The sequence below is a fragment of the Kogia breviceps genome, chromosome 6 (assembly GCF_026419965.1).
Source record: "Kogia breviceps isolate mKogBre1 chromosome 6, mKogBre1 haplotype 1, whole genome shotgun sequence".
Taxonomy (NCBI): Eukaryota; Metazoa; Chordata; class Mammalia; order Artiodactyla; family Physeteridae; genus Kogia; species Kogia breviceps.
The window spans coordinates 30,724,268-30,749,601 of NC_081315.1; the positions used below are offsets into that span (position 1 = coordinate 30,724,268).

A 25,334-nucleotide genomic window follows, 5' to 3' on the forward strand; every position below is an offset into this window, starting at 1 on the left:
CTGTCTAAAGAATTATGAGAAAACAACTTGCTTTTAAATGTTCTCGAGAGGAGGACCTTTAAGATGGCAGAGGAGTAAGACCTGGAGATCACCTTCCTCCCCACAAATACATCAAAAATATGTCTACATGTGGAATGACTCCTACAGAACACCTACTAAACGCTGGCAGAGACCTCAGACCTCCCAAAAGGCAAGAGACTCCCCACATACCTGGGGTAGGGCAAAAGAAAAAAAGAATAAACAGAGACAAAAGAATAGGGATGGGACCTCCACCTCGGGAGGGAGCTGTGAAGGAGGAAAAGTTTCCACACACTAGGAACCCCTTTACAGGTGGAAACAGGGGAGGGGTATGGCGGGGGGGAAGCTTCAGAGCGACGGAGGAGAGCGCAGTAACGGGTGTGGAGGGCAAAGCGGAGAGATTCCCGCACAGAGGATCGGTGCCGACCAGCACTCACCAGCCCGAGAGGCTTGTCTGCTCACCTGTCAGGGTGGGTGGGGGCTGAGAGCTGAGGCTCGGACGTCAGAGGTCGGATCCCAGGGAGAGGACTGGGGTTGGCTGCGTGAACACAGCCTGAAGGGGGCTAGTGCGCCACAGCTAGCCGGGAGGGAGTCCGGGAAAAAGTGTGGAACTGCCTAAGAGGCAAGAGACCATTGTTTCGGGGTGTGCGAGGAGAGGGGGGACTCAGAGCACCACCTAATCGAGCTCCAGAGACGGGCGCAAGCCGCAGCTATCAGCACGGACCCCAGAGACGGGCATGAGATGCTAAGGCTGCTGCTGCCGCCACCAAGAAGCCTGTGTGCGAGCACAGGTCACTCTCCACACCTCCCCTCCCAGGAGCCTGTGCAGCCTGCCAGTCAGGGGCCCGTGATCCAGGGACAACTTCCTGGGGAGAGCACACGGCACGCCTCAGGCTGGTGCAACGTCACGCCAGCCTCTGCCGCCACAGGCTCGCCCCACATTCCACATCCCTGCTCCCCCCAGCCTGAGTGAGCCAGAGTCCCCTAGTCAGCTGCCACTTTAACCCCATCCTGTCTGGGAAGGAAACAGACGCCCTCGGGCGACCTACACACAGAGGTGGGTCCAAATCCAAAGCTGAACCCCAGGAGCTGTGCGAACAAAGAAGAGAAAGGGAAATCTCTCCCAGCAGCCTCAGGAGCAACGGATTAAATCTCCCCAATCACCTTGATGTACCCTGCATCTGTGGAATACCTGAATACACAACAAATCATCCCAAAATTGAGGCAGGGGACTCTGGGAGCAACTGTAGACTTGGGGTTTGCTATCTGCATTTAATTTGTTTCTGGTTTTAGGTTTATCTCAGTTTAGTATTTACAGCTTATTATCATTGGTAGGTTTGTTTATTGATTTGGTTGCTCTCTCTTTTTTTTTTAGTATATATATATATATATATATTTTTTTTTCTTTTTCTTTTTGTGAGTGTGTATGTGTGTGCTTCTGTGTGTGATTTTGTCTGTATAGCTTTGCTTTCACCGTTTGTCCTAGGGTTCTGACTGTCCATTTTTTTCTGTTTGTTTGTTTTGTTGGGTTTTTTTAGTATAGTTTTTAGCACTTGTTATCATTGGTGGATTTGTTTATTGGTTTGCTTGCTCTCTTCTTTCTTTCTTTTTTTATTACCATTTTATTTTAATAATATTTTTATTTTTTATTTTAAAAACTTCATTTTATTCTTTCTTTTCCTCCCTCCCTCCCTTCCTTCCTCCCTTCCTCCTTTTCTCTCTTTAGTTTTCTCCCTTTTCTTCTGAGCCGTGTGGCTGACAAGGTCTTGGTGCTCTGGCCGGGTGTCAAGCCTGAGCCTCTGAGGTGGGAGAGCTGAGTTCAGGACATTGGTCCACCAGAGACCTCCCAGCTACACGTAGTATCAAACGGCAAAAGCTTTCCCAGAGATGTCCATCTCAACACTAAGACCCAGCTCCACTCAATGACCAGCAAGCTACAGTGCTGGACACCCCATGCCAAACAACTAGCAAAAGAGGAACACAACCCCACCCATTAGCAGAGAGGCTGCCTAAAATCAAAATAAGGTCACAGACACCCCAAAGCACACCACAGGACATGGTCCTGCCCACCAGAAACACAAGATCCAGCTTCATCCACCAGAACACAGGCACGAGTCCCCTACACCAGGAAGCCTGCCTACACAACCCACTGAACCAATCTTACCCACTGGCAGCAGACACCAAAACCAACGGGAACTATGAACCTGCAGCCGGCAAAAAGCAGACCCAAAATGCAGCAAGTTAAGCAAAATGAGAAGGCAGAGAAATACACAACAGATGAAGGAGCAAAGTAAAAACCCAGAGACCAAACAGTAAGAGGAACTAGGCAGTCTACCTGAAAAAGAATTCAGAGTAATGATAGCAAAGATGATCCAAAATCTTGGAAATAGAATGGAGAAAATACAAGAAGCGTTTAACAAGGATTGAGAAGAACTAAAGAGGAAACAAACAATGATGAACAACACAATAAATGAAATTAAAAATTCTCTAGAAGGAATCAACAGCAGAATAACTGAGGCAGAAGAACGGGTAAGTGACCTGGAAGATAAAAGAGTGGAAATAACTACCACAGAGCAGAATAAAGAAAAAGGAATGAAAAGAATTGAGGACAGTCTCAGAGACCTCTGGGACAATATTGAAAGCACCAACATTCAAATTATAGGGGTCCCAGAAGAAGAAGAGAAAAACAAAGGGACTGAGAAAATATTTAAAGAGATTATAGTTGAAAACTTGCCTAATGTGGGAAAAGAAATGGTCAGTCAAGTCCAGGAAGCACAGAGAGTCCCAAACAGGATAAATCCAAGGAGAAACATGCCAAGACACATATTAATCAAACTATCAAAAATTAAATACAAAGAAAAAATATTAAAAGCAGCAAGGGAAAAGCAACAAGTAACATACAAGGGAATCCCCATAAAGATTCAGCTGATTGCTCAGCAGATTTCTCAGCAGAAACTCTGCAGGCCAGAAGGGTGTGGAAGGACATATTTAAAGTGATGAAAGGCAAAAACCTACAACCTAGATTACTCTACCCAGCAAGGATCTCATTCAGATTCAACAGAGAAATTAAAACCTTTACAGACAAGCAAAAGTTAAGTGAATTCAGCACCACCAAACCAGCTTTACAAAAAATGCTAAAGGAACTTCTCTAGGCAGGAGACACAAGAGAAGGTAAAGACCTACAATAACAAACCCAAAACAATTCAGAAAATGGTAATAGGAACATACATATCGATAATTACCTTAAATGTAATTGGATTAAATGCTCCAACCAAAAGAGATAGACAGGCTGAATGCATACAAAAACAAGACCTGTATATATGCTGTCTACAAGAGACCCACTTCAGACCTGGGGACACATACAGACTGAAAGTGAGGGGATGGAAAAAGATATTCTATGCAAATGGAAATCAAAAGAAAGCTGGAGTAGCAATTCTCATACCAGGCAAAATAGATGTTTAAATAAAGACTATTACAAGAGACAAAGAAGGACACTACATAATGATCAAGGGATCGATCCAAGAAGAAGATATAACAATTGTAAATATTTATGCACCCAACATAGGAGCACCTCAATACATAAGGCAAATGCTAACCGCCATAAAACGGGAAATCGACAGTAACACAATTGTAGTAGGGAACTTTAACACCCCACTTTCACCAATGGACAGATCACCCAAAATGAAAATAAATAAGGAAACACAGCTTTAAATGATACATTAAACAAGATGGACTTAATTGATATTTATAGGACATTCCATCCAAAAACAACAGAATATGCTTTCTTCTGCTCATGGAACATTCTCCAGGATAGACCATATCTTAGGTCACAAATCTAGCCTTGGTAAATTTAAGAAAATTGAAATCATATCAAGTATCTTTTCTGACCACAACGCTATGAGACTAGATATCAATTACAGGAAAAAATCTGTAAAAAATACAAACACACAGAGGCTAAACAATACACTACTAAATAAGCAAGAGATCACTGAAGAAATCAAAGAGGAAATAAAAAAATACCTAGAAACAAATGACAATGAAAACATGATGACCCCAAACCTATGGGATGCAACAAAAGCAGTTCTAAGAAGGAAGTTCATAGGAATACAATCCTACCTCAAGAAACATGAAAATCTCAAATAAACAACCTAACCTTACACTAAAGCAATTAGAGAAAGAAGAACAAAAAACCCCCAAAGTTAGCAGAAGGAAAGAAATCATAAAGATCAGATCAGAAATAAATGAAAAAGAAATGAAGGAAACGATAGCAAAGATTAAAAAAAAACTAAAAGGTGGTTCTTTGACAAGATAAACAAAATTGATAAACCATTAGACAGACTCATCAAGAAAAAAAGGGAGAAGACTCAAATCAACAGAATTAGAAATGAAAAGGAGAAGTAACAACTGACACTGCAGAAATACAAAGGATCATGAGAGACTACTACAAGCAACTATATACCAATACAATGGACAACCTGGAAAAAATGGACAAATTCTTAGAGAAGCACAACCTTCCGAGACTGTACCAGGAAGAAATAGAAAATATAAACAGACCAATCACAAGCACTGATATTGAAACTGTGATTAAAAATTTTCCAATAAAGAAAAGCTCAGGACCAGAAGGATTCAGAGGCGAATTCTATCAAACATTTAGAGAAGAGCTAACACCAATCCTTCTCAAACTCGTCCAAAATATAGCAGAGGGAGGAACACTCCCAAACTCATTCTATGAGGCCACCATCACCATGATAACAAAACCAGACAAAGATGTCACAAAAAAGGAAAACTACACGCCAATATCACTGATGAACATACATACAAAAATCCTTAACAAAATACTAGCAAACAGAATCCAGTAGCACATTAAAAGGATCATACACCATGATATAGTGGGATGTATCCAAGGAAGCAAGAATTCTTCAATATATGCAAATCAATCAATGTGATAAACCATATTAACAAATTGAAGGAGAAAAAACCATATGATTATCTCAATAGATATAGAAAAATATTTCGACAAAATTCAACACCCATTTATGATAAAAACACGCCAGAATGTGGGCATAGAGGAAACTTACCTCAACATAATAAAGGCCAGATATGACATACCCACAGCCAAAATTGTTCTCAATGATGAAAACTGAAACCATTTCCACTAAGATCAGGAAAAAGACTAGGTTACCCACTCTCACGACTCTTATTCAAAATAGTTAGGAAAGTTTTAGCCACAGCAATCAGAGAAGAAAAAGAAACAAAAGGAATCCAAATTGGAAAAGAAGAAGTAAAGCTGTCACTCTTTGCAGATGACATGATACTATATATAGAGAATCCTAAAGATGCCACCAGAAAACCACTAGAGCTAATCAATGAATTTGGTAAAGTAGCAGGATACAAAATTAATACACAGAAATCTCTTGCATCCCTATACACTAATGATGAAAAATCTGAAAGAGAAATTAAGGAAACACTCCCATTTACCACTGCAACAAAAAGAATAAAATACCTAGGAATAAACCTACCTAAGGAGACAAAAGACCTGTATACAGAAAACTATAAGACACTGATGAAGGAAATTAAAGATGATACAAACATATGGAGAGATATACCATGTTCTTGGATTGGAAGAATCAACACTGTGAACATCACTATACTATCCAAAACAATCTACAGATTGAATGCAATCACTATCAAACTACCAATGGCATTTTTCACAGAACTAGAATAAAAAATTTCACAATTTGCATGGAAACACAAAAGACCCTGAATAGCCAAAGCAATCTTGAGAAAGAAAAACGGAGCTGGAGGAATCGGGCTCTCTGACTTCAGACTATACTACAGAGCTACAGTCATCAAGACAGTATGGTATTGGCACAAAAACAGAAACACGGATCAATGGAACAGGATAGAAAGCCCAGAGTTAAACCCATGCACATATGGTCACCTCATCTTTGACAAAGGAGGCAAGAATTTACAATGGAGAATAAGTTGTGCTGGGAAAACTGGACAGCTACATGTAAAACAATGAAATTAGAACATTCCCTAATGCCATACACAAAAATAAACTCAAAATGGATTAAAGACATAAATGTAAGGCCAGACACTATAAAACTCTTAGAGGAAAACACAGGCAGAAAAGTCTATGACATAAATCACAGCACCATCCTTTTTGACCCACCTCCTAGAGATATAGAAATAAAAATAAAAGTAAACAAATGGGACCTAATGAAACTTAAAAGCTTTTTCACAGCAAAGGAAACCATAAACAAGATGAAAAGACAACCCTTAGAATGGTAGAAAATATTTGCAAATGAAGCAATTGACAAAGGATTAATCTCCAAAATCTACAAGCAGCTCATACAGCTCAATATCAAAAAAACAAACAACCCAATCGAAAAATGGGCAGAAGACCTAAAGAGACATTTCTCCCAAGAAGATATACAGATTCCCAACAAACACATGAAAGGATGCTCAACATCAGTAATCATTAGAGAAATGCAAACCAAAACTACAATGAGCTATCACCTCACACCAGTCAGAATGGCCATCATCAAAAAATCTACAAACAATAAATGCTGGAGAGGGTGTGGAGAAAAGGGAACCCTCTTGCACTGCTGGTGGGAATGTAAATTGATACAGCCACTATGGAGAACAGTATGGAGGTTCCTTAAAAATCTACAAATAGAACTACCATATGACCCAGCAATCCCACTACTGGGCATATACCCTGAGAAAACCATAATTCAAAAAGAGTCGTGTACCACAATGTTCACTGCAGCACTATTTACAATAGCCAGGTCATGGAAGCAACCTAAGTGTCCATTGACAGATGAATGGATAAAGAAGATGTGGCACGTATATACAATGGAATATGACTCAGCCATAAAAAGAAACAAAATTGAGTTAATTTGTAGTGAGGTGGATGGACCTAGAGTCTGTCATACAGAGTGAAGTAAGTCAGAAAGAGAAAAACAAATACCATATGCTAATACACATATATGGAATCCTAAAAAAAAAATGTGGTTCTGAAGAACCTAGGGGCAGGACAGGAATAAAGACGCAGATGCAGAGAATGGACTTGACATGGGGAGGGGGAAGGGTAAGCTGGCACAACGTGAGAGAGTGGCATGGACATATATACACTACCAAACGTAAAATAGATAGCTAGTGGGAAGCAGCTGCGTAGCACAGGGAGATCAGCTCAGTGCTTTGTGACCACCTAGAAGGGTGGGGTGGGGAGGATGAGAGGGAGATGCAAGAGGGAGGGGATATGGGGATATATGTAAACGTATAGCTGATTCACTTTGTTATACAGCAGAAACTAACACCATTGTAAAGCAATTATACTCTTTTAAGATGTTAAAAGAAAATGTTCTCGACTGAAAAATAATAAGTGGCTGATTACACAAAATTTCAAAAGCAGACATTGATAAATTAGCATATATTTCTCACTGGCTCTTGGAGAAGCAAATAAATGAAGCAGAGAAGTGCTTACATTTTCCTGGTTTGGCTGGAATCCGAATCACAGTGGGCTTCCTGGTGGGTGCTGGTTGAACCGCTCGTTCCTTTGCTGGTTCTATTCTTGTGGGGAGCTGAAAGGGATCTAATGAAAAACACAGTGCATTCTGCATGTTTTAGTTAACATGGACTCAAACAAAAAACCTCATTCATAATTAAAGAGTCATATTTTTCATGCCCTAGGGAAAACTATTCATGGATAAACAAAATCTCAGTTTGCAGAGACAAAAACAAAGTCAGGGCTCATGAAAGGAAATAACTTGGCACTCCGTAAATAATTCATGTGGTTTTTCTTCCTCTCTGATGAGAGAGATCCAGGACAATCTTCGATTATGTAGAAGCTATCTTTCACAGGAGTGTAATCATTCCATAAGTGTCTGCCTGAAAATGAGGGGCAATTGAAACATGCAGCCAATTTTCCCCCTATAGTGAAGCTTCCCAGATCCCTTAGGAAGGAAGGTCTCTTTGCCCCACCCCTGTGCCTGCATTGGAAAACCTCCCTGAAGGGCTGGCCCTGGGCCTCATCCTACCCTGATGTAGCCTGGCAGCAGGACTCTCGGATTGAGTAGTGAAGTGAAACTACACCTTGCTAACATGAAAACGGAAAACGTTTTATCCTGGAAATAAAATAAGACACCTCCCTTCAAATATTTAATTTGGAGCCAAGGATATATATTCTCCATCTTAACCCATTCATTTAAAATGGACAGTATGGGGGCTTCCCTGGTGGCGCAGAGGTTGAGAGTCCGCCTGCCGATGCAGGGGACGCGGGTTCGTGCCCCGGTCCGGGAGGATCCCACATGCTGCGGAGCGGCTGGGCCCATGAGCCATGGCCGCTGAGCGTGCGCGTCCGGAGCCTGTGCTCCTCAACGGGAGAGGCCACAACAGTGAGAGGCCCGCGTACCGCAAAAAAAAAAAAAAAAAAGGACAGTATGTGCTTAGGGACAGTATTTTAAAGAAAAGCATAACCACCAAACTTTTTTCTTCCTTTTTTGTTTTCGGCCATGCCGCAAGGCTTGTGGGATCTTAGTTACCCAGCCAGGGATGGAACCCAGGCCCTCAGCAGTGAGAGCGTGGAGCCCTAACCACTGGACTGCCAGAGAAATCCCCCACCAAACTTTTTTACTGAAAGAAACAGTCTTTTTTTCTTTAATGTAAATGTTCTTTTTAGTAGTTTTGGAAGATGACCAAAACATTTTTAAAAGATGAAAAACCTAAAAATAAATAGATTAGCAAAACTAAAATCAAATGCTGTATAATGCATACTCTATACAGTGCACAGGGTCTCAAGAGGCCGCTTTTGCCTTTATTCAACCAGAGGCAGAATGAACACATACTGTATTCGGAACCTGTTCTCTGGATCTCGCCTGTAGGGAGATACTCCCTATAAACAATGCACTTCACAGCGCCTGTGATGAACAGCATTCATGTTCTGCCTGTTATGAGCCACAGTTCAATAAAGCATCTTTTGCTGACCAGATCTTTTCAGGATACACAAAGAGCTGAGCTAAGGACAAGATGGCCTTTCAGCTCCTTGATATTTGCCCTTCCCTTCCACCCAGCTCTCAGGCAACCCCACTCTCAGACCTGCTACCAGAGCGTCACCCACTCACTAGGTCACTTGATCTCACATGTCTGCTTACCACATGCCAGTAACGGTGCGAGGTGGGGAGATAGGATGGTTAAGTACAATCCTATTTTAAGTTTATCTATCACCTAAGTAAGGCCCCCAGATGGCATGCTAAGTAAAATAATAATTATTAGGCTAGTTAGAAAAAAAAAAAAATTAGATGACCCCTCTATGGAAACCGGTCTATTAGCTCATTAGTGAGGCGAGTCTTGTCTATGCTCAAAAACCCAACTCAACATCATCAGAACAACATCAAACTTTCAAAAAAGGCTCTTGTAATAATATCACTTTCTTCCATTGTAACCTATATCCCCAGAAAACAAACAAAGCTTCTTCTTTTAGGTCTAAAGAAATTCATCAATTCCTTATTTTGTTATAGCATTATTTTTCATTTCAAAAGTAACATTTATTGTAAAAATGGGAAACATTAAGAAATATATGATAAGGACTTCCCTGGTAGTGCAGTGGTTAAGAATTCGCCTGCCAATGCAGGGGACACAGGTTTGATCCCTGGTCCGGGAAGATCCCACATGCCGTGGAGCAACTAAGCCCGCAAGCCACAACTACTGAAGCTTGCATGCCACAACTACTGAAGCCAGTGCACCTAGAGCCTGTGCTCCACAAGAGGAGCCACTGCAATGAGAAGCCCTCGCACCGCAATGAAGAGTAGCCCCGGCTCGCCACTAGAGAAAGCCCGCATGCAACAATGAAGAGCCAAAGCAGCCAAAAATAAATAAATTTATTTTAAAAAGGGCTTCCCTGGTGGCGCGGTGGTTGAGAATCCACCTGCCGATGCAGGGGACGCGGGTTCATGCCCCGGTCCGGGAAGATCCCATATGCCGCGGAGCGGCTGGGCCCGTGAGCCATGGCCGCTAGGCCTGCGCGTCCGGAGCCTGTGCTCCGCAACGGGAGAGGCCACAACAGTGAGAGGCCCGCGTACCGCAAAAAAAAAAAAAAAAAAAAAAAAAGAAATACATGATAGAAAATCTCCTGTAATCCCATCCCTGCAGTAGTAATTATCTAAAATATGTGTATGTGTACAGATTTTTTTCTATATCATATGTATTATTACGAAGGTATTTTGAAAAACACAAACCTGTATCATATGTATTATTACGTAGGTATTTTGAAAAACAGAAACAGGATCATTTTATATATATTTCTTTGTAACTTATTCTTTCACTTTTTTTTCATTCAGTATTGATTGGGGTGCCTGCTACACATCAAATGCTATTTTAGATGCTGGGAATACGTTAGTGAACAGAGCAAAGAACTCTGCCCTTGTGATGCTTACACTCCAGCAGGAGACGGAGACAATGACAATAAACAATAAATATATTGAGTGATTCATGCGGTATATTAGAAGGTGAGACATGCTGCTGAAAAAGGGAAATGTAGAGCCAAGGGGGAACTTCAGTTGTGGTCAGAAGGGAAGCAGGTTGCAGCGTGAAACAGGAGTGCAGGGGGTGAGGGACAGGAGGGCTCCATGATCCTCTTTCCAACAGATGGATTTTGCATATTCTAACAGTTCTTCCAAGCTGAAAAATACACATCTGGGTTTTTAGGAAAAAGCAGTGCTGATGGATTAAAAAGGGGAAGGTAGGCTGGTATTAAAGTCCATTATTGCAACGTTACCTGAAACTGAACTCCCTGAACGTGTCATCTGTTCTGAGTAATGCTAGCTAGAATGAAAGAATTTGAAGACCCCAATCTCGGCATATATTTTATTCAAACACAGAAACATAGTATCTCTCCTGTGTGCACACCTTTCCTTTCTGTTCGTCTCTCTCCCCTGCCGTTGCCCCTGCTCTGCCTCCTTGGCCCTCGTTGGAACCCGCTGACCTCCAAGGAGCGACTTTCCTTCCCCCACTGCTGCAGAGACTTGACCATCCCCCCTCCCCTCAACCTTGGCTGTAACAGCCCATCCTCTCAGGGCTCTGTTTCCTGCTGGGAAAAGGACCAAAATTCAAGAAAAGGATTAAGGCTGATAACTGTTCACTGTGCTCTCCCATTCAAGTGGTATTTCTGCTTTTAACAGCTGCTTTGGGCCCATTTTGTGGCCTCTCCCGTTGCGGAGCACAGGCTCTGGACGCGCAGGCTCAGCGGCCATGGCTCACGGGCCCAGCCGCTCCGCGGCACGTGGGATCTTCCCGGACCGGGGCACGAACCCGTGTCCCCTGCATCGGCAGGCGGATTCTCAACCACCGCGCCACCAGGGAAGCCCCTAGGATAGGTTTTTTAGTTGGTGATTTTGGGGGGTGAGTGTGGAGGGAGAAGAAAATCTTGAGCATGGAATCACTTCAATTGTTTCCCAACTCATCTGACGTTCTGCGCCAGGATACCGCGTACACTCTGTCTCTCTCACATCCCAGGAGTAAGAGTACGAACAAGGGGGGCAGAGAAGGAGAAAGAGACCACTCAGTGCCCTTGGAGGGCTGGGCACAGGGGGATCCCAAATGTGCTTGTTCTTGGAGGACTAGCCTCAGGGAACCCCGTCCCAAATCCTGCAGGTCTCAACTACCGCATTAAAGGCTCCAGTCATTTTTTAAAACCTGCTAGATTTAAACTGAAGTAGCACGATACAACTTAAATACAAAGTATTCCAAGTGTCCTAGCTACCCACTTTCTCTCTCTTTCTCGGTCTTTATTTTTAGTATCATGAGCTGCTCTTTAATAACTGGCACTCGGATCATGTGTAATTATTCTAGTATACACGTCTCCAAAAAAAAAAAAGAAAAAAAAATTCTTTCTCAATACAGTGAAGCGAGGAAGTCTGAGTGTCCCAGCACTGTGGCTGTTTGGCAGGAGTGGGTCTGCTTAATGACCTCCCCTAGCTGTGCTCCCTGAGTCAGTGAGCTCGGCCTGTGCCTCTCTGCGCCCTGGCCCAGGCTGCCATCCAGAAGAGGCACTCTCCGATGAGCGGAGAGGAGAGACAGCATCCCTTCAGTGAGAAGGTGGAGCCAGAGGCCTGGTTTTCACCTTGATGATGGTGTGAGAGTCTCTCTCTAGCTACACAGTATGCTTACTTTTTACGTCTTTTCTTGAGAGGGGGTATTTTTCTCCAACAGCAATGTTAAGTGGGCAACCTAGAAGGCCAGGATGGCACCTCATGTTTGGGAACTCCTGGCACTGCCAGGTGGGAAACTGGATTGTTGGTAACTGTTAATAAGTTTAAAGTTCATGATCTTTAAGCCAGTAGTCCCACTTCCGGAAATTTCTTTACAAAAGCACAAGTAGAAGTAAAAATATTTACAAGAGTGTTTACCGCGGCATTTTTTTTTTTTTTTTTTTTGTGGTACGCGGGCCTCTCACTGCTGTGGCCTCTCCCGTTGCGGGGCACAGGCTCCGGACGCGCAGGCTCAGCGGCCATGGCTCACGGGCCCAGCCGCTCCGCGGCATGTGGGATCTTCCCGTACCGGGGCACGAACCCGTATCCCCTGCATCGGCAGGCGGATTCTCAACCACTGCGCCACCAGGGAACCCCTTACCGCGGCATTTTTTGTAGTGGTGTCCATCAATAGGGGAAACGTTGACTTGACTGTGCTGCGCTCATACCAGGGAATATCAGGCAGGTATCAGGGAACAAGGAGTCAGACTGAGATCTACTGGCCTGGAGAGAAGTCCCGAAACCTCATTACTAAGGGAATAAAGTAAGCTGCTGGGTAATGGGTACAGTTAGGTAAAACTTTTTGTAAAAAAACAGGAAGAAGTACATGTATGTGTACATGTTTGTAAGCTTTGGTTTGGAATGTCCAAAGGCACAGAAAGCTATATACGACATGGTTCACACTGGTTATTCTGGGGATGTGAATGGATTGGAGGGAGATTCATTTTTGTCTTTCACTAAATGTTCATATTGTTAGACTTGTTACCGCAGATATATGTTACTTTGTGACTGAAATAAAACCCAATAAAATAAATCCAATCACATGAAAAAAGAGTCAAAATTAAGCTGAAATAACACCCCTGCCAAACAAACTGAAACAAAAATCACATAGAAATAAGAGGAGGGACTTCCCTGGTGGCGCAGTGGTTAAGAATCCGCGTGCCGATGCAGGGGACACAGGTTCGATCCCTGGCCCGGGAAGATCCCACATGCCGCGGAGCAACCAAGCCCATGCACCACAACTAAGAGTAGCCCCTGCTCACCGCAACTAGAGAAAGCCGGCACGCAGCAGCAAAGACCCACTGCAGCCAACAATAAAAATAAAAAAAATAAAGAGAAATAAGAGGAAAAATATGAAAATACTTGTCCCTTTAGCTGCTTTTTCAAGGCAATAATGGCCATAAAATTTTCCATAAAGTAACCAGAAAAATAAAAACTCTTTTTTTGGGCTAATACTCCTCAGTGATTCTATTTAATAGGAAATAATGCAGATACATATTTTTGAATTTGTCTAATTTAGACATATTTAGTTAATAAAAGTTAGCTTTTATTTGTAACCTTGAATAATATAATTGTTTAGAAAAATCATATTTTATTATTCTTAAAATTTCTACTCCTCACAGGCTGAGGAACAGTGTGGGGGCGGCTCTTTCTCTGTGGCAAAGACAAGGGATATGTTTCCTAGTTTCTTTCATGCTAATTCTGCTGGGGGTCATCTATTTGAAAACCAGCTTCCCCCATCCTCTCCTGCTGATGGAGTTCCCTCATAAAAGACAACCTTGTTGGCATTTTTAATACATCTTCCAAAGACAGAGCATATTTACATGTAAATATGTGTTTTAACACCAACACTATAGCTAAAATACCATGAATACTACCTATACCTTGCATTTTTCACCCAGCGTATCTTGGCGGTTGGTCCATAGTAGGGGATAATAGGGGGTCTGCCTATTTTTTAGCTACTGCACAATATTCCGTTGTATGGATGCAACCAGAATTTATTTCAGCGGTCCACTGAAGGCAATTTCCAACATTCTGTAGAAGTCCTTAATCTGGGTTCTAAGAATAGGCCCTTGAAGCTCTGGAAATTGTACCTCCAACTGTGCATACATGTGCAAAAGGGTTATTTTCAAGGGAGAAAAAAGATTCATAGGCTGACTGAGTTCTGTGATCCAGAAAGGGTTAAGAACCCCAGTGTCATAATTTCCTCTATCACAGACTCTTTGCTCTCGCTTCTATAGAGAAAACACAACTAGCTGCAAAAGCATCTCCTAACCAAGTCTAAGGAAAGTCCATGGCATCTTTCTCTACTTTTATTTGCAGTGTTTACTCTGCCCTCCTTCCAGCCCTCACACCAATGCCAATTATTCTACACCTGCTGCCCCTTTGCACCTATATCCACATGGTCTTCATTACCGGGTTGAGAAAAACATTGATGATAATGTAGTTTTCTGTCCATTACCTGTCTCTAATAATATGCTTGTCATCATAATTAGTTTCACCATCCTTGGCTAGCTTTCCTGTCATTTATTTCTTTCCCTTGAGTTCTGTTAATAGCAGAAATTGGCTGCTAGACTATTATTCTGGTCTGCATAATGGGGTTGACAGCAGAAGCATTCTGCTTTTTTGACAACTGGGTATGGTTTGTAAAGGTGTGAAGAGGAATTGCTAATGCTTCTCAGCTCCACTACATTAACCCGGAAGGCATTCTACCCAAGAAATGAATCCAATATTAAATTGCCTGTTTTATGAGTTTCCCTTGAATAATTTTTCTAATCCTTACAATGTTTTCATAGCTTCAGTATTTTCTGATCTCTATTTCCTGAGATTAATATGGCAACTTCATTTTATGAAAACGACTTTATTGGATTTTCTTTATTTTTTGAGAGAAAAGAATAAGAAGGAAAGACATATCTGCGAGTTTCTCTCCTTTCTCCTGTGTTCCTCCCCCAGTTTTTGGCTGATGCCAGGACGAGTAAGCAAGGTTTCACCTAGAGACCATAACCCTTTATCTACAAAGACAATGCTATTAATACACCATCAAAAAGTCACAAAGCCTTAGAACATGGGGAATATAGTCAGTCATACTGTAATAACTTTGTATGATGGCAGATGGTAACTAGACTTATGGTGATCCTCTTGAAATATCGAATCACTAGGCTGTGTACATGGAACTAACATAGTGCTGTACGTCAATTATATTTCAATTAAAAAAACGTGTCGCTCCCCCACCCCCAAAAAGTCACAAAGCCCCAGTCAGTAAACAAACAAAAATTCCCTCTACATTTTGAGGAATTCAGAGGTGATCTTGAAGGCCTCTGGAGGGCAATAAACAAGGAAGCAACAAGGTCCAATGTACACTCTAGAAAAATCCATTGGGTAACCATGATATGATGATGGGTTTGAGGCAGAAGCAGAGGCTCAATTTAGGAGGCTACTGCAGGAATCTGGGCCTAAAGATTAGAAAAGTGGGCCAGTAGCAGGAGTGATGGAAACTAGAGGAAAATTTAAGAACTATTCAGAAAGTAAAACCAGTAGGACTTGACCACTAACTGGATGTGAAGGACAAGAAGTAAGAATAATGACTACCACTTATTGAGCACATACCATGTTTCAGACAATGTGATAGGGCTTTCCTCCATAATCATATTTAACACCAGCAATACCTCCAGGAGGAGTATTATTATCATGTTTCAGACAATGTGATAGGGCTTTCCTCCATAATCATATTTAACACCAGCAATACCTCCAGGAGGAGTATTATTGTTGTGTTTTACAGATGAGGAAACTGAGGCATTGTGAAGTAAATTGCCCAAGGTCACATAGCATTTAAGTGGTAGACCCCGACCTGCCTGACTCTTAAGTGCAAACAACTAGTCACTGTGTGTGACAGGTAGGAAGGTTCAAGGATGATGGATAGGATCCTTTGGAGGGGCTGGTGTGTGATGGTGTCACTAGGACAGGAGCAGAATACCGGAAGAGAAGCAGGCTTAAAAAAAATACAGAGTGGACTTCCCTGGTGGCACAGCGGTTAAGAATCTGCCTGCCAATTCAGGGGACATGGGTTAGAGCCTTGGTCCGGGAAGATCCCACATGCCGCAGAGCAGCTAAGCCTGTGTGCCACAACTACCGAGCCTGCACTCTAGAGCCCACGAGCCACAACTACTGAAGCCCGCACACCTAGAGCCCGTGCTCCGCAACAAGAGAAGCCACCGCGATGAGAAGCCCACGCGCCGCAACAAAGAGTAGCCCCGGCTCGCAGCAACTAGAGAAAGCCAGTGCGCAGCAACAAAGACCCAACGCAGACAAAAATAAATAAAATAAATAAATTTATAAAATTTAAAAAAAAAAGAAGACAGAGTGTTCAGTTCAGGATAACTCCACAGGTTAGAGCAATGGTTAAAGTCAGGTGGGGCAAGCAAATTACACCTTTTGCTGAACGACTGCCTCAGTAATTAAACATTGTGCAAGGAAGTGGTAGAAATCAAGAAACAGAAAAGGCTGAGTAGGAAGCACGATAGTGTATTCGTGTTGATGTATACTGTTGACCTTCCTTTTTGAAGATGACTGTAATTATCTGCTTGACGACACAGAATAAATTCTCAGCAGTTATTAACCAAGTTGCCATTCCCACAGAATCTAGCAGCTTCTACAAAAGGTGGTATTATTTTGGCTCATACTGTTTCTACCCCTGAACAGCTTGCTGCTGTTGGATCTACCCCTCCCTGTCCTACTCTGAACCCTGTTAACACCAAAAAGTTTTAAATAAGAAAATGGTATAACAAAAACGTGAAAAGTTTTTAATGTGTTGCCTGGTTTAAGGATTCGTGAAAATGTTGAGTACCAACATGATAGAGTGAAAAATAAACTAGACTTAGAAAGAAAAGACGGACTTTGAATCCTGCTTTGGAAAACCGAGTAAGTTACCCTTTGCTCTCTCTCAGTCTCATTTTCTTCGTCTGCAAACTGAGGCCAATGATACCTTGTAAAGGTTTAATGTAAGTATTAAATTAAATAATGTATGTCTGGGCATCTAGCAGAGGGTTTGAAGCTAGGCAGAAGTTCAATATATCCTAATGTTTTTCTTTCCACTCCTTATGGACAAGAGGCATGCTATAGCCAGTTACAATGTTGTGTGCGTGATAAATATTTAATAAATATGTGGTTATCATTTAAAATATGCCTGTACTTAGCAGAATTTGGTTTTGAATCACAGAGCTTATATCATTTTGATGCATGTTAAACATTTAGAAGATGACAGCTAACCTTTTGAAAATACTATTACGCTTACATGTTCATAAATTCTGCCCAAGTAAGTAAAAAGCAGTGAAAGGAATCTTAGCCATGACAAGTACAGCAGTTTAGTTTGACAAATCAAAGATAAGCTTTACCATCACACTCTCCATTTGAACAGCATGAGGAAAGAAAACATACTCTCTGCCTCTTGGGAAATCTAATTGTCCCGATCTTGGCAGGAAACTTACAACTGTTGTAGTTTATTTACAAAACTTTCCATTCCCAAGGGAAGGTGTTCTGTGAAGATTATGGAACAACATTATGCAACATATGGCCGGGTTTACTGCTCTTGCCAGAGTCCTCAGCAGGGCTGGCCCCTTTCCAGGCACTCCAGCGGGGCTGGCTCCATCTGAGGAGCCCCTCTGGGGCATGACTTCCCCCCTCTGAGAAGTTTCCCTCTCCTCCTCCTAATGTTCGAATCTCCACCTGCCCAAGGAAGGAGCCAGCCTCTCATCTAGTTAAGACCCTGGTCCCAGTCTGCTTATTCCTGGCTCATGTGAGAGTAATCAACAAGTGTGCCTCCTTCTTTCTCCGTCTCCATCTCCCCATCCCAGATTTTCCCTTCGCACTCTGACTCCATCTCCCACCCGGCTCCTTGTTTCTTTTTTTTTTTTTTTTTTTTTTTTGCGGTACGCGGGCCTCTCACTGTTGTGGCCTCTCCCGTTGCGGAGCACAGGCTCCGGACGCGCAGGCTCAGCGGCCATGGCTCACGGGCCCAGCCGCTCCGCGGCATGTGGGATCTTCCCGGACCGGAGCACGAACCCGTGTCCCCTGCATCGGCAGGCGGACTCTCAACCACTGCGCCACCAGAGCAAGCCCCCGGCTCCTTGTTTCTTAATCTCACTGTGTTTCTCCCTGTCTCTACACATACACACACACACACGCACGTCCACGCCTCAATAACTTATGTGCCAGAAACGAAAACAGCAAGTGCCATTTGAGATACCCTAGGATGAATTTAGATTCCCCTCCACTTCTGAGTTTTACTCACCCAGAACCATCTCTGAATCAACAGAGTCTTCAACCAGGTTCCCAGACGGGGCGGGTAAAATCTCATCGTCAAAGCTGATGAGGTCGATGTCCCCCGGAGGCTTGCTTTGCAGAACCGGGACTGGGGGGCTGGCCGGGGGTCCTTCTCCCAGGGACCTGAACGCTTTGGCCTGGGACGCCACGGAGAGTCGGGGAGGCACACTGATGGGTTTCAGCAAAGCCGCAGGGTAGGGGGCCGTTTCTGCAGAAGCTGATTTCTTGGGCAGCAAAGGCCGAGGAGCAGGAGTCGGGGTTTTCTTCCCACTGTCGGGGCTCTCAGCCACGGACCCCCCTCCCAGACTCTCGGGATTAACACTTCGTATGAGGCCAAGATTTGGTTTCTTTGGCAATCCGGGTTTGGTTACAGGGGCGCCCCCTGCTTCTTGCGGTAGAGAGTGTGGGGTGAGGCCTTCCCTAGAGGCTCCCCGGAGTCTGTTTGTGGCCCAGGAGTCCCAGCCTCCAGAGGCTCTGTCAGCTGCCGGTTTGGGAGCCACGGAGGGTTTCCCTGAGGAAGCAGCAGGCCTCGGGGGGACTGTGCGGGGGGCGATTTCTGGCTTCTTGGGCAGTCCCACGTTTTCCGCATTTGTCTGACCCTCAAGTGCTTTGATCCTGGAGACAACGGTATTTGGGCTCCGTTCTGCATTCATAATGTTCATCACTGCCTGACTGTCCGAGTGGCCGGTATCGTCCCACAGAGGCTGGGGCCGGCTCGGGGTTGCCTCCTCTGGCGTGGCCGCTGGGCTGCTTTTCTGGGGATTCTGCTTTTTAACGTGAGGCTCTCTGGCCACTGGTCTGAGGTTGCTTTTGGATCTTGGTTTGGGCACTGGACATCTTGTAGCACTGGGGTTTTCTGGACAATTCTGTTCTTCAGAAATATCAAAGACTATTAAAGGCGTCTCGTCTGTTGGAGGATCACTGGCTGAGGCTGCTGGGGAAGGCAGGAGAGGTTTCAGAGGTGCCGGCAGTGCTGACAAGACCAAAACGAACAGAAGCTGCAATGTTATAATTTCAAAGAAAAAGGATACACAGAGTTTAAAAATATACGTGTAGAATATCAAGAGATTTTGGTTTCCTTCCTTAGTTAAAAGTAATTCTAAAATCAATGGAGAGACGTTTATATTAAGCTTCCTACAGGAGGGTTCCTCACGTTATATTTATTCATATAAAAATATTCATTATATAATATTTTATTTTTATTTATTTATTTATTTATTTTATTGTCACACCTTGCGGCATACAGGATCTTAGTTCCCCGGCTAGGGATGGAACCCATGCTTCCATTGCGGTGGAAATGCAGAGTCTTAACCACTGGACCGCTAGGGAAGTCCCTATATAATATTTTAAAACACCATTAAATTCCTGATTCTCAGTAGACTTATCAATGACCATTTCTCTTTTGTCAAAATTCCACAAATTCTTGTTTTACTTTTCCAAAGTAACTTCCTCTCATTTGTTATCTTAATATAATGCTTTTTTTTTTTTTTTTTTTTTTTGTGATATGCGGGCCTCTCACTGTTGTGGCCTCTCCTGTTGCGGGGCACAGGCTCCGGACGCGCAGGCTCAGCGGCCATGGCTCACGGGCCCAGCCGCTCCGCGGCATGTGGGATCTTCCCGGACCGGGGCACGAACCCGTATCCCCTGCATCGGCAGGCGGATTCTCAACCACTGCGCCACCAGGGAAGCCCAATATAATGCTTTTTAAAAGCCTAACAGGACAACCACTTTTAGCATCCTATCAAGTTAAGTGCTAAATATAACAGCTTTCTCAGTGGGAATAAAGGGCATCAGCAGTAATACCAACCATGAGTTAAAAGGATGATGTTTTGGGGGCTTCCCTGGTGGTGCAGTGGTTAAGAGTCTGCCTGCCAATGCAGGGGACATGGATTCGAGCCCTGGTCCGGGAGGATCCCACATGCCATGGAGCAACTAAGCCCACGCGCCACAACGACTGAGCCTGCGCTCTAGAGCCCGTGAGCCACTACTACTGAGCCCACATGCCACAACTACTGAGCCCACGCACCTAGAGCCTGTGCTCCGCAACAAGAGAAGCCATCGCAATGAGAAGCCCACGCACCGCAACGAAGAGTAGCCCCTGCTCGCCACAACCAGAGAAAGCCCGCGCGCAGCAACAAAGACCCAACGCAGCCAAAAATAAAATAAAATAAAGAAATTTTTAAAAAATAAAAAAAGATGATGTTTTTGTGTTATGAACTAGGGTGAACCCTAGAGATTGGGGCTGTGGCTTGTGAGGATGAAGAATGACCTATTATAATAATCACGGCAAACCCAAATAAAGCGAGCACACAGTGATCACGACAACTGGGAAGCAGAGCTCAATGAATTATGCACAAATTGCAAATTATTTTAAAGGCTGGAGCCTACCGATTCCTTCCCTAGAGCTAGGTCAGAATTAGGGAAGACAAATTACTTGCGTTACTTTGAGGCAGATGGTTGTCTATTTCTTCTGAAAAGTCAGTCTGAGTTGCTGAAGTAATAGTGTGCCTTGGAGTGGCAGCAGCATTATTATTATTTGTAGTGTTAACTTGAACTTGGTTGATTTCTTTTATGACTTGTTCATACGATGGTGGGAGCTGCAGAATGAAGGATGAAGATTTTAGACACCTATGGGTGACAGCCAAGGTGTTAACAGTCTCACTGTTCTTATCTTTGAACTTCATTAAAAGTCAAATGCAGAGAGATGATGCGGTATTTACTCACCTCAGCAGGAACCAGCTCACTGGGCCTCCAAGGGCCCGCTGCGGAAGATGGGGGAAATGCCAGTCCTGGGGGTGCGGTTCCTGGAAACCACGAGGTGGGCCTCAGCGGCTCAGCTGCCACAATGGTGATCTCTGGGCGCCTAGCAGACAGAAGCCTCAGTGAGATTTTACAGCTTGGTAACAAGCTATTGTCTATTTGTAAATGTTCAGAGATTCATGAAAATAACTACCACCCAAGAAAGTGACATAAGAACTGCCATAGTCACAGAAGTGACCTGTCTGACCTGCGCTATCTCTGACAGTACACTGAGGCAGGCTTCGAGGGAGCACATGACAGCCGTCCTCCATGACACTGGCCTCAGAGAGTTAGAGATGTACACTGAGCACACTTCGCTCTGCCTTGGCTGATAGGAATGGGGACCAAGACCCATACAACCTCTTCAACCCAGGGCTCTGCTATCTAGCCTATGGCACAAACATAGGGTACCATAAGACAGAAAAATGCACTGGTTGAATGGAAATGTTTAGATTTCCGTTATTATAAAGTACATACTCTGAAATGATACTATGTATTAGAAGAACAGCGTCTTTCTCCTCACTCTACCTCTCCCCCATTCAGAACGATCTTTAAGTGTTTAGAGTTTACTTGTTCACTTCTAGACCCTGACGTGTGTGTCTGTGTTCCTGGTCAGTTTGTATATGAATCTGATGCTTCATCTTCAATACTTGGAGCCACAGTGATTTAGGTGTGGCTTCTTTCATCATTTTCTTAACCTGATTCTACAGTCTCGTGCTTACATTTTACCTTCAACCTGATTTCCTAACAAATACCAACTGTGTGACTCTGAGCAAATCAGTCAACCTCTCTGAGCCTCACTTTTCTCATCTAACAAATAGGTATGATGATACCTCCTCTGCCTTTCTCTAGAACTCTGTGGAAAATAAAAAGCACTGCCATTATAAAAACTGTACACGTACACACACTCTCATGCTAGCCTGTGAATCAGTAGAAACTGCCCATTGATTAAATTTGAATTGTATTACCTAAAAACCTCTACTTACAGCTTTAAAAAATTTAAATAACAAGAATTATTTATTAGCACAAATAACTGAAATAAGAACACATATTTTCAACGTGAGAAAAATGATTAAACAAAGAATATGATCACCTCACAGACAAATATTATTTAAACACAAACAGTCATATATTAGAAGAAACTGGATTGACAAAGGGAAATATAAGATCTAATTATAGAGAAAAATGAGATTCTGAGATGTATGTACAGAATCTTGTTACCTATCTTCATAATCTGGAATGTACTATTCAAAGCTATTAATTGTTGCTGTCTTTATGTTGGAGAGTGAATACGCTGTGCTTTATTCTTTATATTTTTATTAGTTTTCCAATATTTTCTGTAATGAGCATGTTCACAAATTGCATTTAGCGGTTCACAAATTGCATTTAGCCAATCCCCTCTTAGACATTATGCTAAGTGTGCCACAGGGAACTTACTTTCACCTCCCTGTGTGGAATCCAAATGAATCATTCCAATTTTTATATAGCTTTTATCTAACTAGATAATGAATTACTAGTTAATAAATGTTAACCACTATACACGCATTAACCCTTATGACCACCCTATGAGGTAAGTATGATTAGCGCCATTTAATTTAATTTTATTTATTTATTTATTTTTTTCTCGGTATGCGGGCCTCTCACTGTTGTGGCCTCTCCCATTGCGGAGCACAGGCTCCGGACGCGCAGGCTCAGTGGCCATGGCTCACGGGACCAGCCGCTCCGCGGCACGTGGGATCTTCCCGGACCGGGACACGAACCCGTGTCTGTCCCCTGCACCGGCAGGAGGATTTTCAACCACTGCGCCAGCAGGGAAGCCCGATTAGCGCCATTTTAAAGGTGGGGATATAGAAGCTAAGAAGGGTAAGGAGCTTGCCCAAGGTCCCATGGTGAGAAAGCAAAGTCAGCATTTGAACTTGGCTATGTCTGACTATAAACTCCTTGTTCTTCATTAGTCAACACAATACTTTAAGAAATTTGACAGTAGGGACCATAAATCTATCTTTCTATTTATCCACCTGTCCACACTTCCATCCACCCTACCATCTGTCTGACTATTGGTCCTTCCTTCTATCTATCCAGTGACTCACTCCTCCCTGCTCCCCTCCATCCCTCCCTCCCACCATCCATCTAGCCATTTTGATTCATTCAGCTATCCATCTAGTCTGCCTGACTCTTTTCCTTTCTTTATCCTTCCTTTATTCAATTTTCTATCCTGTCATCAGTTCATTCATCCATGTGACATTTACTAAGTAGCTACGAGGTACCAAGCATTTCTTTGAAGTAGTTACAACAATGCTCCCCATATAGCATTTGCTTAATAAACATTTTTAAATTGGCTTCAGTAAATAATTACTGTCAAAAGACGATCTTCAGGCTTGTACTGCTTCTTCTCTCAAGCAAAATCATCATTCAAACTTACAGATTAATTCAGAAAATGTACTGATGAGGCTGTAATAACACTCCTTATGAGAGAGAAATATTTAACTTGCTAACTGATGACACACTTTTACTTCATAATTAGCAGAATACATGTCCTCTATTATAAATATAACCATACCTCCTATCTCGATGAAGCTCACTCTGAATAGAAGTCCGAGAAGCTATAAAAGAAAGAATATACTGATATAGTACAAAATTCGTACATTCAATAAAGGTTTAAATTTTTATAGGATATACTATTGGAAAAAGTTAGCTTATATTTGACATCAGATAGAATGTATGAATTTTAACATCCATAGTAGAAAAGCAAATCAAAACAATCTTTTCATATGGCATAAAGTTAATTATAGTTATATATCTGAATTGCATAAGAAAATATAGATTTCAAAAACTCCCCAAAGCACATTCCATGGTTCTGAAAAATAATTTGAAGAATGAACAGAGAAAAGACGACAGCTACTAAATAGAAATTGCATGGTAAGCGCATTATGATGACATGAAATAACAATGGGCAGAAAAAATTTTAAATATCTATTCTAATCCATATTACTATACTTTTGTAATGTTTGTTTATAATTCTATTGTAAAGAGAGTGGAAGTGGTCAAATTTCCATCTATTTTCTAATTTTTCTGGAGTTTTACAAGCCTTAAGTTGTTTTATTACTTACATTAAGAGATAATAATAATACATGCAAAAAGTGTTCAAAGCACTTTTATAAAAATGTTTATAGCAGATAGTATTATTGTATATGCAGCACTAACTTTTCCCTTAAACCTCAAACTCAAAAAGCTAGATGGTTTAAATTTTTTCCAAATTTTATTTTAAAATTAAATTATGTCTTAACCAGATGACCTGGAAAATGTGTCACATATGGGATCACATATTACACACATGTGTAATAGAGAATACTATTTCTATTTTAAGGAGCACATTTAAAAGATATCTTTCCAAAAAAATCTTCAAATACTATCCTGTAAAAATTTGTGGACAAAGGGGAATTTGTTTCAGATATAAACTACTTCTACTTTCCTATGTCTCCAATACTCTACTTTTTCAGTTCTTCTGACTTGAAAAGGTTGAAGGTGTGAATCTTTTCTTTCTTCCTCCTCTTAAGTTCTGGTTCTCTCTGAACAAGGAGGATGCTAAAGCCGGGAGTCAGGGGTGAAGACGGGAGATGGGGATGAAATTTAGGCTGGGGTTGGAGCTGTGACAGCGAATCTATGTGGGGTTAGCAAAGCAAACCTGACATCTGAAACCATAACCCTTGGATCTCAAGTTGGAGGATGTTCTGTACTCATACCATCAACTGGTATGATGGATGGGTACATTTCTATCAAGAGTTAACCAAGTTGAGGTGCATTTTCTCTACTGGAATAAAGGAGGACAGAGAGGCTAAAGCTCTGAGTGGCAGGTCTGATTTTTAAGAATGGTTTCGTTAAGTCAGAGGCTCACCGAGTGTGCTACAATTCCATCACCACCACCACTAAAGCCAGAATCAGCAGACACAGCACTTTAAAAAGACATCATGTTATTTATCATCACAAACATACCTCGTCCACGGGGCATTTTTGCTGTGCACTATTCATGAGTGCTAAGGGAAAAAGAGATGGGGTTACAGAAGAGGAAAGAGAGAAAAAAGAGTGAACGCAGTTGCCTAAGCTCTAAAAAGAATAAGCAGCAAAACTGTCTTTGTCATGCCACTGTTTCTACCCACCTCTGTACTT

The 25,334-nt window shown here is 42.5% G+C and overlaps 1 protein-coding gene and 1 long non-coding RNA gene across 22 annotated transcripts in view; one reads left to right on the forward strand and one right to left on the reverse strand.

The window, feature by feature from the left end:
* LOC136794355 (uncharacterized) overlaps window positions 1–3,688 on the forward strand; it is a 44,026-nt gene extending 40,338 nt beyond the window's left edge. Inside the window, exon 3 of the long non-coding RNA XR_010840998.1 lies at window positions 1,745–3,688. This is a non-coding gene — a long non-coding RNA (uncharacterized lncRNA). The remainder of the gene's footprint in view (window positions 1–1,744) is intronic.
* The window catches only part of SH3D19 (SH3 domain containing 19), a 178,058-nt gene that overhangs the window by 35,200 nt on the left and 117,524 nt on the right, over window positions 1–25,334 (reverse strand). For 6 of the 21 annotated variants that reach the window (XM_067035641.1, XM_067035654.1, XM_067035646.1 and 3 more), the window contains exons 4-8: window positions 23,728–23,770; window positions 21,093–21,231; window positions 20,803–20,965; window positions 18,337–19,341; window positions 7,511–7,618 (exon numbers count right to left, since the gene is read on the reverse strand). In XM_067035641.1, the coding sequence (XP_066891742.1) occupies window positions 7,511–7,618; window positions 18,337–19,341; window positions 20,803–20,965; window positions 21,093–21,231; window positions 23,728–23,770 (1,458 nt within the window). Of the gene's footprint in view, window positions 1–7,510; window positions 7,619–18,336; window positions 19,342–20,802; window positions 20,966–21,092; window positions 21,232–23,727; window positions 23,771–25,160; window positions 25,202–25,334 lie in introns of all 21 variants that reach the window. The other 15 variants (XM_067035655.1, XM_067035647.1, XM_067035642.1 and 12 more) reach the window with 6 other exon arrangements.